This window comes from Mus caroli, unplaced genomic scaffold (assembly GCF_978045245.1).
Source record: "Mus caroli unplaced genomic scaffold, Mus_caroli_1 scaffold_19, whole genome shotgun sequence".
NCBI classification, from domain to species: domain Eukaryota; kingdom Metazoa; phylum Chordata; class Mammalia; order Rodentia; family Muridae; genus Mus; species Mus caroli.
The window spans coordinates 55,350,001-55,363,844 of NW_028227274.1; the positions used below are offsets into that span (position 1 = coordinate 55,350,001).

General features: G+C 42.4%; 1 protein-coding gene across 1 annotated transcript in view; it reads left to right on the forward strand.

The window, feature by feature from the left end:
• Prrc1 (proline rich coiled-coil 1) overlaps positions 1-13,844 on the forward strand; it is a 40,464-nt gene that overhangs the window by 15,187 nt on the left and 11,433 nt on the right. The window contains exons 5-6 of the mRNA XM_021150371.3: positions 4,288-4,390; positions 7,416-7,579. Coding sequence (XP_021006030.1) covers positions 4,288-4,390; positions 7,416-7,579 — 267 coding nt within the window. The remainder of the gene's footprint in view (positions 1-4,287; positions 4,391-7,415; positions 7,580-13,844) is intronic.

The following is a 13,844-nucleotide window of genomic DNA, read 5'->3' on the forward strand; positions in this document are numbered from 1 at the left end:
GTACTGTTTGACGCTATACACATTATAACATTTTCTGTTTGAATCTACATTTTGATTTTATTATGCTTTTTCAACACAAAGGTTCTTAAATGTTCAGAAGCCATTTCTGTGAATCTCTTTTAGTTCTATATGTTGAAAGAATACATTTTTATTCCATCTGGATTTTGTTGTTGTTGTTTTTGTTATGTTTTGTTTTTTATTTCTTTTTAACCATCTCAGAGTTTACTCTGAGCAGTTCAGTGTAGCTGATGTGTTTGGATGCACCTTCTAAGGTAGAGATGAAAATTAGGTTCCAGCTTCTTAGCGGAGATTTTCGAGTGACTTGATGTTCCTCCTTATCTTACTAAATTACACCTTCATGCTGGTCGGTGCGCTTTGCCTTCTATCCTACTGAGCCCCTCTCTGCAGTAGTAGCACTCCATTCAAACTGCAGCAAGGCTTGGTCATTCCCCTGCTGCCTTCCGAGAGCTCCCTCTGTGCTCAGGTGGGTGTGTGGAGCATTCAGTGATGAAAAGAGAGGTGCAGCCTCTGTCCCAGTACTGGAGCCTCTGTCTAGTACTGTGCATCTCTGTGTTAGCACTGAGAGCCTCTGTTTCAGTACTGGAGCCTTGTTATTTTTCTTCAGGTTTCCTTGACTGATCATTCCCAATTTTTTCTTAATTAATGAAAAAAACATTTTTAATTCCTTCTGCCAACTTCCTCCCACTGTTCTACTGAGAGGCTGTTCAGTTTCATTACATACAGTAAACATAGTTTTAAACTAAGTGGTTAATGTGGTCATGTTTCAGGTCCACACTGTTTTTTTCACACTTGTTTTTGTAGATCTCTATAAAGTTAAAATCTTTTCTTATATAAAATGATGCCCTTCTCCTTCTTTCCCTTGTAAAAAAAACTGCCCATTGCTAGTTGTAATACCTAGTTCAGTTCTCTGGTTCCTGTCAGAGTGCGGACAAGAACGCACATGACTTTCAACATGAGGTTGCCTGGCAGTCCTAAACTTATTAAACTCCCCTGTCCTGCAGCCACCTTAGCTCTAGTTGGCAGGAGAGAATCCTAGTCTGTTGGATGCTCGGTAGGGGGCGCTCCCCTGCCCTTTACCTCAGAAGGATTAGCATGTGAGAAGGAAAGCTCTTGGCTGGTCCTCTGTCTCATGATGCTGTTGGTCTGAAGATTCCAGAAGGGGGAAATCTGCCTGAGGGAGGGGGTTAGGTATGGATACAGCAAGAGAGGAAACTTGAGTAGAACACGCAAGGGACTAGGTTACGCATTAAGGCAACCAGGAGCCGTTCTGGAGGGTAAGCTAAGGAGTTCCTCCCCTCCCCTCCCCTCCCCTCCCCTCCCCTCCCCTCCCCTCCCCTCCCCTCCCCTCCCCTCCCCTCCCCTCCCCTCCCCTCCTCTTCTCTTTTCTTTTCTTTCTTTCTTTTTTACTGATTTTATCTTTTTAGGAACAAAGTATTGACTTATTTAGACATCTGATGACAGTCTGTAGTTGGAACCCTGAAAGACAGGTTTATCTTATAAATGTATCTATACATGAAACACATCTCACAAAGTCGAGTGAAACAGCAGTGTTGCTCCAGTGTCCTCCACAGGCTGCATCTGTTCTGCTCTCTGTATGGAAGAGAAGCCTGGTAGGAATGTAATATCTAGGGACCTCGTTTTCCTTACGGGTTCCAAAAGTTCTGCTTCACAGTTTTCAAAAGTACTGGTCCACCAAGGCACGGGAAGCTCTAAAGAAAAGCTCCTGTGTAGGGGCTGTCGGGAGCCTCGGCAGTTGCGAGCTAATGGCTGCAATGGCTGTCCATGTTCAGGAGGCCCTGCTTCCCAGCATCCCCTGGCTTCCACAGCTTTCCTGCCTCCTCCTATTCCTGATGCTCCCTGCTCTTGCTTGGAGTGACGTTGTCCTGGTTAGGGCAGAGTACTTTCTCCTAGTCTCAGCACTATGACCTGCTACGCATCTCTTCAGTAGCATACATTTTAGTATAGATGCCATATATGATCTCTGGGCTCTGCCTGTAGGCTTACATTTTTAAAAACCTACTTTTAATCAGGTTTCTCGAATGCTTCACCCTCCCTTTTACCTTTCGTCCAAGGTAAGGGAGAAGAGATGGTAAGTAGGACAAGGGGATGTGGCCGTTTAGAAGTAGTCTTTCAGGCACTTTCAGTCTTCGTTGTCAGGACACCAGCAGGCCAGTTCAGCAGTGTCAGGATGCCAAGCACAAATCAGCAATGGTGGCACAGTCCAGCAGAAACAACCAGGCCTCTTCAGGTCAGCACAAGTCAGGGGGAGTGACCAGGACCAGCCTGGACACCAGGAGAAGTTCTCTGCCGTGCCTCAACATCAGGGAAGACTTGGGATCAGTGAAGCATTGCAAGGCGCCCCACCACTGCCCTTTGAGTTCTGTCTATGCTCTCTCCAAACATCATGTGTCCTTCACGGGTCTTGCTTCAGCAAGGCACCATGTGAGTCTGTGTCACGTGACACAACCAGAAACTTCCACTTCATATCTCCTTTCTGTTTAAAAATTATCTTTTTTCCTAACATTAACAGTCTACATACAGTAAAAATAATTATGAACCATAAAGCTAGAATACATATTTTAAATAAACAGCTTATGTACAATAAGCTAACAAAACAACCTTAAGTTTTTATTAATATACAATAATTTAAACAAAACAACCTTAAATCCCTATCACTATACATACTGTAAATAAAACAACCCTAAATTTCTATCAGTATACAATAATGTAAATAAAATTAAATTTTTATCAATATACAATAAAAACAAAACAACCTTGAATTTTTAGTGGTATACAATAAAATAAAACAACTTTAAATTTCTACCAATATACAGTAATTTAAACCTTCCACTGTAGATGCTAACAACCACAACACATAAACAACCCAAACCATCTGTCTCACCTTACAATGATAGGGATGACAGTCTTCTTATCATTGCTTCATGCTGAACTGGGCTGAAGAATTCTCTTTGGGGCCCAAGGGGGGAAAATGATTAATCCAAAACAAAAGAAAACAAAGCGACCCCCCCCCCCAAAAAAAAACAAAACCAACCTAGCTGTAGCATTTGTTTCCCAGTCTCTCTCTGTGTGATGGATCATTTGGGCTAGCCCTTTTGAAGTTGATGTGCATGCATATTTTGGAGACCGGGCTGGCTTGAGACAGTCTGTGAGAGTGAATCACCCTGACTTATTTGCTTTGGGAAGACATCCGTGTCTCAGCTGAGAAGAGGGTTTTCCTGCTCAGACCTAATCGTTATAAGTTTTGTTGGTAACCACGCCCCGTCTTAACACTGTCACAGGTTTCCAGTCTGACGTGGGCACAGCCTTACAGTCTGTTGGTCAGCCCAGTTCCTCAGTTTTCTCGACAACCCAGTGTCTCTCAGCTGCTCTTGCTCCTTTTTCACCAACATTAAGAAATTTAGAGCCAGCCAAGCATTATTTAATCTGTCGCTGGGGGGTTTTACTCTCCCTTTTTGTTTAATAAGCATCTCTTTTAAGGCACGATTGGCTCTTTTTATAACTACTTGTCCCTTAGTGAGGAGCTATTGTTAGTGGACAGTCGCTGGGTGTCTCAGTCAGGTTTTCTATTGCTGTGACAAAACACTATGATCAAAAATCAAATTGGGGAGAAAATGTTATTTGGCCTATACTTCCAGATCATAGTCCATCATTGGAGGAAGTCAAGATAGGAACTCAAGCAGGGCCGGAACCTTGAGGCAGGACCTGATGCAGAGGCCACAGAGAGGTGCTACTTACTGGCTTGCTCATCATGGCTTGTTCAGCCTGGTTTCTTATATAACTCAAGACCAGCAGACGTGGGATTTTACCACCCACTATGGGCTGTGCCCTCCACTAATTGAGAAAATGCCTTTCAGCCGGATCTCATGGAGGCATTTCCTCAGCTGAGGCTCCTTCCTCTCTGATGACTCTAGCTTGTCTCAAGTTGACATACAAAACCAGAGGGAGAATGGTTCTTTTGTAGGCTGTGGCCACTGGTAAGTTTCCTGTGCTCCAGTGGATGGCCCACATCTATGCACATATGAGCAGTACTAACCAGGCCTAGTTGGTTATCAAAGAAAAGACATGAAGTTGAGAGGTGTGTTGGGACGTGGTGAAAATTGGAAAGGAGCATTGGAGTAGTGTGATCATACTTAATTGTTTGTGTGTATGAAATTCTCAAAAATAAAGTTTTAAAAAGTTCCTCACACTTATGAAAGTCAAAATGTTCTTTGCCTGAAATGAACGTTTGCATCTTGCTTTGTGCAGGGCGTAGCTGGGAATCCTATGGTGAAATCTGTCCTGGATAAGACCAAGCATTCTGTAGAAAGCATGATCACCACGCTGGATCCTGGCATGGCTCCATATATCAGTATGTACACAAGTGAGACGGTGTCAGCCATGTCTCTAATGTGTGTCAGTGTCACGCGCCAAGTGTACTTTCAGATATGCCCCCTGGTCATGTAACTTAACTTCTTCCTGTGCACTTACTTCAAATCTATTCTCAGTCTTTGTTTTGGGTGTAGCTAATTTATCTTTTTCTTAATTATCATTATATAAATTTTAAAGCTCCATAGGATGACAACAATGTGGATTATGAGTTTGATAGTATATTCTTTAATAGTTTACATGAATTTTTCTTTATCCAGTTAGTTTTAAGGTGATACTTTGTTTACAGGTGGTTTTGGCATTTTTTTTCTAGTTACCTATTTTAATCATGTGATTATGCTTAATCAGGAATAATTTTTTTAGGCAAACCTACTCTAGCAATTAATAAATCTTGATTACTAAGTTTGCTGGGAACAATTTTTTAGCTGCTTTCGAGCCCTCATCAAAAACCCTCAGATAGTTGACACAGGCATACTGCTCTTTAATTGTTATGTATATTTCCAGTCTATAGACACATATGGGTTAGCTGTAGGATAAGCCTATAGTTAATAAACCTGTAGAAGCCCCTTGCAAGTTGGAGCTGTGTAGCAAGTACTTGAGCAGAAGTTTTTATAGGCCATAAAAAGGCAAGAGCTTGTCTTTACTCTCTGGGTAGTTTCCTGTCTACTATGTGTCCATTGGTCAGACCTATAGAGATTACATACATATTTCAAGTGCTTGTTCTGCTAGACACTGATGCTCACATGAGCGCTGTGACATACGAGTTTTCATTCAGTTTGGGGTAAGGAACCTGGGTTTAAAGAGGCCTGAGTTATTATATTAGGTTATGCAGCTGGGTTGGAGCTCTGTTGAATTTACACGTGCATGCATTATTCATCTATATCTGTGTATCTCTGCTTCACTTCCTGTGTAGAGGGAATTGAATCAGGAGATAATCAGGGAGCCATGTATAGTTGCACATGCCTATAATACTAGCACTTGTGAAGTGGGATCTAAAAGGCTAGCCTCAGGAACATAGTGAGTTCGTGTTCTCAAAAATCAACAAAATACAACAAACATAAAGCCCCAAAGAATTTTCTGTTAGTAACTATCCAGAGGATTCATAAATTTGACTTTACCACATTTATTAATTTTCATGTTCATGTAGCTGAAGATACTTATTATATTTTTCTTTTTTGGGTACGTATTTTAAGTGAAGGAATGAGCATTTTTGGAGCTCTTGCTGTTCTATTGGGCATACTGTATTAGATAGAACTCTTGTTCTTAGAGCAAGCCCATTGAGGAAGCAGGTCTTTTTTCCTACAAAGAAACCAGCTCAGAGTCTTCCTCAAGGTAGTGAAGCTGGTGAATGAGAAAACGCAGCCCTCAGCCTTTGGAGCTCCTCCTCCTGCTGGCACCATCACCCACCACAGTGAGCCTGCAGAAGGTGGGGCTTCAGGTAGAGATAATGTGTTTTGGAGCCTTCATAGAGTACTGAAGAACTATGCTCTTCACCGGGTACCACAGGTGACTCGGAACCTGTAGATGATGTGTGCCAGCCTCAGGTGACTCGAGCTTGTAGGAGGTGTGTGTCAGCCTCAGCCTTCGAGTAAGAGTTCAGATAATGTGCTGAATTCCCATCCTTAAAACTCAAGGCAAGTTAGTAGTTTGGGTCTAAGCACAGGTGGAATAGTATACTTGAGTGAGGAGGTAGGAAATGTGTGGTTGTATCAGGTGATGTGACAGAAGGAGAATTTGTGTCCAAATGACCTGGGTTTGAGGCCTGACAGTCGTACTTAGCAGCTGTGTTATGGTGGGCAAAGCTCCACCATCCTGTCTCATGTGTATGAGATTTGTAACAATTAGTAACTACAGTGTGAGCCTATGGCATGCTTCTTCATTAGGGTTTTATTACTGTGAAGAGACAACATGACCAGGGCAAGTCTTATAAAGGCAAACATTGGAGCTGGCTTAGTTTCAAAGGTTCAGTCCATTATCATCATACTGGGAAGCACGGAGCATGCAGGCAGACATGGTGCTGGAGAACGAGCTGGGAATTCTACAGCTTTATCTGAAGGCAGCAGAAGAAGACTGTATACCATACGGGGTTTAGTTTGAGCTTAGGAGATCTCAAAGTCTGCCCCCACAGTGATATGCTTCCACAAGGCCACTGTTGTGTAGGGGCCTGGTGCTGTTTGTATGTTGATGCTAATTCTGCTCTCCTTGGAAGGGTTGTGGACAAGGAGTGAGTCTTCCTCGGGCGACTTCTTGTGAACCAATCCCCTAATGAATAAAGGAGCCAGTCATTGGACAAGTAGGCGGGACTTCCAGGCTGGAGAGAGGAAGAGAGGAAGTAGGAGAGAGTTAGGTCCTTTTGGACAGGGAGAGTGTGAGGACAAGATGTAATTACAAGTGTCTCCCGGTTTCAATGGTGGATCCATCAGGATTCGCCATCGGAGGATTTAGAGTTAGGATTTTAGTTGTTGCGCCCATGGATTGAGTTACTCTTGTTTCCGAACTAAGTCTGTGTAGCGTTTTTCCTTCACATAGCTCATCCAGGTGCAAGAGAGAAAGGTACAGCGGCAAAGCATGGGTTTGCCTGAGGTGCACCACAAGGGTCATGGGGGTTCTGAAGCATGGAGCTGGCATGGTAGCAACCTGGCAGTGCTCGGTGGAGAGACTTTGGAGCTCTGAGTCAGAGAGGCTCCACGAGATGAGAACAGATGGACCATTTCCCGCCAGTGCATGGCCGGCTCGACTGCCAGGGCAAAGAGTTGCCGGCACAAGCCCAGGAACTTCCCAGTTCATTTTTAATATTTCCCGCCACAGGCCACACCTATTCCAACATGGACACACCTCCTAATAATCCATGGACACACCTCCTAATAATCAAGTCCCTATGGGTCAAGCTTTCAAACACATGAGTCTGTGGCGCCATTTCTAGTCAAACCATCACAGTGTGGGAGTAATTACTAGAAAGTTACTGCTTAGATTTGGAATTGAAGTTTCTTTCTTTCTTTTTTTAATAGAATCTGGAGGTGAACTGGATATTGTCGTAACCTCAAATAAAGAAGTGAAAGTGGCTGCTGTCCGAGATGCCTTCCAGGAGGTCTTTGGCTTAGCTGTGGTTGTTGGGGAAGCTGGACAGTCCAATATCGCCCCTCAGCCAGTCGGATATGCAGCTGGGTTGAAGGTGAGGAATAAAAGCCACTCCACAGTAACGGTCCTGTGGTCTCGGAGAGTACTGCCTATTTATAGACGGAAAGACCAGCTTTGTCAGGAGTTAGACAACACTGTAATGCGATGAAGAGATAAAGGAGTTGTAATTGAAAGACTATTGGAAGAGGAAAGCAGTGTCTCTCTATCACACTGGTGAACACTCATCAGGAAAACAGTCACATTAAGAAACAACAAGAAGAATAGATACCCTCAAAAGGAGTCTTCATAATTTAGTATTGATTTTCAAAGTCACTTACTGAAATTATATTATCTGTTGGATCCCAGTACACACACACACACACACACACACGTACACGCGAACACACATACTTGCATGAACGAGCACACATACTCTCTGTTGTAGTTTTACCAGGACACAATCATGCAGGAACAAATGAAGTTGATGGCACCCAAACATTTCCTATCGTAAAGCAAGCGAAGGGAAATCCAGGGAATTCTTTTGCCACCACCCCAGTCGGGTATGGGGGTCCCTGGAATGAGAGTGCTTGAAGCTAGGTGGGTAAAGATTCGGCAGTGACAAACAGAAACAAACACAGAGGTAGTTTGAATCTGTGTGTATTCTGCAGCTCTCAAGCAGGAGATTTTATACATTAAAAAAACCAAACATTATATCTCTTAGAAACTATATCCAGTGAAACAATCACAGATACCAACAAAAATCATTTGGCACAGTAAAGCACAAAAATCATCCAAGCATTACAACTCTGAAACTATGTATTCAGTGAATCACAAACAGAACAGGTAACATCATTATAAACCATCAGAATATCACAATTCTAAAAGAATGTATTCAGTGTGGGCTGCTGTCCAAGGCTAGTGGAATAACAGTCAGTGCTCTTAACTGCTGACCTAACCTCCCAGCCCCATGATCAATTATTATTTAACATCTAGTACCTGATTTTTTTTAATAAATCTTCAATGTATAAATTTAAACTATTTTAATTCTTTCTAATTAAGGTTTTCCTTACCATATACCAAAATCCACCTCCGACGACACACGTGTGGCCATTGAAATTTTATTGTTGGGAAAGTTTTTATCATAATAGTTTTGTAAATAATTTAGAAAGTAAAGCATTGGTTTCCCTGGGGATAAGGTCATGTTAGTGGCCCCATCTCTAGGGATGGTTTCTTACCCATTATTCTTGCTTAAGATCTTGGTCTAGGCTACCAGGAACATGTAAATAAGAAAAGGAATAAGAGGAAACAAAACAGATAGATTGCCATGAGAACTACGGCTCAATATTTTTTCTCCGGCAAAGAGTTCCACAACCGGGTCCAGGAGGCCTCCCCTGTTTTGAGTCCGATCCCCTCAGTCTGTGGAACTTGTCACACAGATCCTACTGGAGGTGCTGTGGCTTTCTTTGACCTCACGTCCCCTGTATCTTTCTAGCATGCTTGCCTCCTTTTGCAGCAAAATGTCTGCAAGAATCCTGAACATTTTTTTCCTAACTCTTTGGTTTCCCAGCTGCCTAGCCACACATTTGCACTCACAGCCCCTAGGCTGACTGTTTATTTGGTGGCCAGCAGGTGACCGTCCTCTCTGTTGTCTAGACAGGCTTCCTGTAGCCAGGCTGGCCTCAGACTCACTGTGGAGCCAAGACTGGCCTTTAGCCAGTACTTGTCGTTCTTCTAAAGTAGTTCATAGCCCTCCTGTGCTCAGGAGCATCAGACAGCACTTTGGCATTATCCTTGGGGCTGTTTGGAATGGTGGCATATTTTACAACATAGCGTGGTGGCGCACACCTTTAATCCCAGCACTTGGGAGGCAGAGGCAGGTGGATTTCTGAGTTTGAGGCCAGCCTGGTCTACAGAGTGAGTTCCAGGACAGTCAGGGCTATACAGAGAAACCCTGTCTTGAAAAACCAAAAAAAAAAAAAAAAAAAAAAAAAAAAAAAGAAAAAAAGAAAAAAGAAAAAAGAAAAAAAAAAAGAAAGAAATGTACAAGGTGGCACAGGTATAGCAGCACCTACTCGTTTACAACATGCGAGCTTAAACAAGAAGATAGCACTGTTTGTCTGACTTGGCTGGAGTTGTACAGCTCAGCCAACTTAAATGGTTTTGTAGGTTTGTGCACATCTGCTGTCGAGATTACCAATATGCTTTAATAAATAGTCAGATTCACCAGTACAGATTCTAGACTTATTGAGGATCAACTTTATTTATATTTTAAAACTTTGTATAAAGGAGCATGTGTCGGCTTCATTCTACCGTTGCCTCATGAATCAGACACACAGATTCTTTCCTTGTGTTCATTTAGAATTTATGAGAATGAGGCAAATTGGAGAAAAGCCTGATGCATTGATTACAATTAGAAATTAAATGCAATCTCACATTGATTTTAATTCTAATAGATTCTGTTATACAAATGTCATGTGTTTTTCAATTATAGTTAGAATTTATTGAAGTGAATGGATCTCACTTACTCCGTCTCTCCATTCTCTGAATTTGGGGCTGTCAGACAGTAGTTTCCTATATAAGTGTGATGTGTCATTTATAATGCAAATCACATTACATATTTTTAATTCACAGTAATCTGTGCTTCCACAGAATGTTGTGTCAAACCACATTACTTTATACTGTCTGTTCATACTTTGTGAGTGTCCTTTGATCTTGACATTAGTGTATGTTTATAAAAAGATCTTTATCCAGTATAGTGAAGCTAATTGCTATCTTTAGGGCTTGTAGCCCATTTAACCTAGAAATGAAAAATAGTAAACTGGAGAAAATAGATATGTAACCATCATTATTGTAAACCTTCAGATAAATCACGAATATTATATGGACGAGTTCCATTTGAAAGGTGGGGACAAATCCCTTGCCTGGACTGAGTCTCTGCTTTGAAGATTTCAAAATTGCTTTTGCAAATGAGAAAGGATTAGTAGATTTGGGCCAGAAACATCAGAACTTTTAAAATAGAAATAGTGAGTGCATTTGACATTAAAGACTCAAGGAATGGCTCTACTACACATGGGATTCGGTGCGGGCATTACTTTGTGAGAGAGTGGCAAGTGGCGTCATGGATTCCCTCACAATGGTTAGCTGTCTCTGGAGGTCGGAGCATACCTGTGGGTGCTGTGTGGGAGGTGCTTAGAAAGACAGCCGTCCTCAGGTATGCGTCTGTCTCTGGAGACTTGAGAAAGGGGCCACTCTGTAACATTTGAGAGGGTGATATTAGTTATGAAGTGAAGTAGGAAGTTTGTTGCAATTTTAGCAATCAAAAAAAAAAAAAAAAGGCATTTCACCACCTGCCCAGGTGGAGTGTGCTTTTCATTATGGTGTCTAAGTGCTCGGTCTGAGTATTTTATAAGGTCAGATACCGTTGCGCAGTAGTATATGCAGTAGGTAGGCATTGTATGGGAAAGGCTGATGTGCGTTTCTTTCTAAGAAAAACCTTGACAGATATTATAGGTAGTTCAGTTGATCTTGTGATTTTTATTTGCATTTGCCTTAATTTATTTTGACCATTGGTTTTGTTTTACAAATTTAGATGTGAGTTATCGTTTTACAATTTTTAATATGGGCTCAAAATGGAAAGACATACCAATATGTGACCTGCCCTCTACCACCCACCATCCAGAAAAAGTAGAGGGAGCCTCATGAGATGAAACCTGTTGAATCTTAAATTGAACTCATCCTTATAAGTTTTAACTCCCCCACCAGATCTTATCCGGTATCAATGACTTTCTAAACTAAAGTTAACTTTTCTTTTAATCTACGTCACTATTTAAGACAGTAAATTCAACAGAAATCAAGTTAGCAAAAAGGCTTGGAGTGGGCAAATCACAAGGTGGATAAGAACATCAGCGGGAGTAGAGACCATGTGCACAACACCAGTGAGCACTGTGATGATGTGTGCAATGCCAGTGCCCAATGTGATGATGTGTGCAATGCCAGTGCCCAATGTGATGATGTGTGCAATGCCAGTGAGCATTGTGGTGATGTGTGCAATGCCAGTGCCCAATGTGATGATGTGTGCACACCAGTGAACATTGTGACCATGTACACACCAGTGAGCATTGTGACCATGTACACACCAGTGAGCATTGTGACCGTGTGCACACCAGTGAGCATTGTGACCGTGTGCACACCAGTGAGCATTGTGACCGTGTGCACACCAGTGAGCATTGTGACCATGTGCACACCAGTGAGCACTATGACCGTTGGTGCAATCAGATTGTCAGTCTGAACCAAGTTGCTTCAGATACAGCGTAAGTCCTGAGCTCATCTACATCAGCTCAGTTGTAGATTACTTGTGAACCTCAAAACTGTCTTAATCGTGGAGCCCTTATACTGATAAGAGTAGAATCCCTTCTCCAAACATTGGTAGGGAATGATACTCAAAGGTCGTCTAACTCTAAAGGAGGCTGCCTTGAAGTCACGTGCTGGTCAGTGGAAGAGAGGCGGGGTCAGTGGAAGAGAGGCGGGGTCAGTGGAAGAGAGGCGGGGTCAGTGGAAGAGAGGCGGGGTCAGTGGAAGAGAGGCGGGGTCAGTGGAAGAGAGGCGGGGTCAGTGGAAGAGAGGCGGGGTCAGTGGAAGAGAGGCGGGGTCAGTGGAAGAGAGGCGGGGTCAGTGGAAGAGAGGCGGGGTCAGTGGAAGAGAGGCGGGGTCAGTGGAAGAGAGGCGGGGTCAGTGGAAGAGAGGCGGGCGGGCAGCAGCTCCCTTTCACTTTGTCTTGGGAAATCCATAAACAAACAAAACTCGTCTGTCAAGCTGATTATCCTTCTAGTAGATACCAACTGTCTGTATAACCAGCTAAATCCCACGGAGTGTGACGTCTTGTGTTGTCGCATGGTAAAGTTAAATAGACATGGCTGTGTTTCCTAGAAGCGCAGCACGTGCAATGCTTTGTAAGGCATAGCTCAGAGGCACATCCAGAGGGCCAGAGAGGTGGCCCTGAGCAGCCCACTAATGGGCTGTTTTTACTGAAATATATGTTTTTACTGAATAAAATGTCAGCTCCTTTTTAATCCAGGTGTAGGAGGACTGAATTAGGTACATTTACAGTGTCCATTGTAAAGGATGAAACCATCTGTATTCTTTCAGATTCAGCAGCCACCTCCTGTTTCAGTGTTGTGAGATTGATGAGGGAGGCCATACTTACACTGTTAATACACTGGCTTTTCCTGTTTGGTTTGTCATGTGGCGAGGTCGTGTTTGCTCACGCCTAATGCTGGGTGTAGGAGATAGAATTGGTCAAAATTGACAGATGGCATCCACTCTGCTGTAGAATCCAATTCTCAGTCTTCTTCCCAAACTGGAGTCTGAGCTGCTGAGTCCATTCTCACGTAGTGGACTCTTCCCTATCTCGTTTGTCTCTTAACCATTGTGTGAACAGAAATTAAGCACTTGACCCTTCCCTTCCTGCCTCCTCTTTTCTTTCTCTTTCTTTCTTTCTTTCTTTCTTTCTTTCTTTCTTTCTTTCTTTCTTTCTTTCTTTCTTTCTCTTAAGTCTTCTGTTCTTAAAAATAGGCTTATTCTTGGCTAGTTTTTTTTTAATTGTGTGTATGTGTGGTGTGTGCACACACATGTATGTGTATATACATACCCTCATAATCTGGCTTTAGCTTCTCCAATATATATTCTTAGCTTTGAGTAATTTGTTCAGTTTTCTCAAAACCAGTTTGGATTCATGAATGGCAATGATTTTGCTGAGTCAGCTTCAGTGTACCACATCCACATGTAAATGTTTATTTTTTATTAGTCTTTATGTCTCTGCATGTGTATTTAAAAGGGAATTAGAAAAACTGGGGAAGCACATCTTGAGTATAGGTGTGATCACAGAACCAAATCAAGAGCAAATGACCAAGCAGATGCCAGGGCTGAGACGATTTTACTTTGGAAGATGATCTCTTACTAAATGGACATTTAAAAATATGGCTTTCTCATATGAATACTCAATTAGAAGTTATAATTTTAAAATAGTCCATTACATTAAACGCAAACAACACAGTAATTCATGAGGAGATAATTTGGAAAGTGTACCGTAAACAGTATCAAGGGAATTTCATTATTCCGTCGGACATTTTTACTCTATACCAGTGGTTCTCAACCTTCCCAGTGCTGTGACCCTTGAATACAGTTCCTCGTGTTGTGGTGATCCACAGCCATATATTGTATTCTTTGTTACTCCATAACTGTAAGCGTGATGCTGTTGTGAACCATAATGTACATATCTGGGTTTTCAGTGGTCTTAGGTCACCCCTGTGACAGTTGTTGGA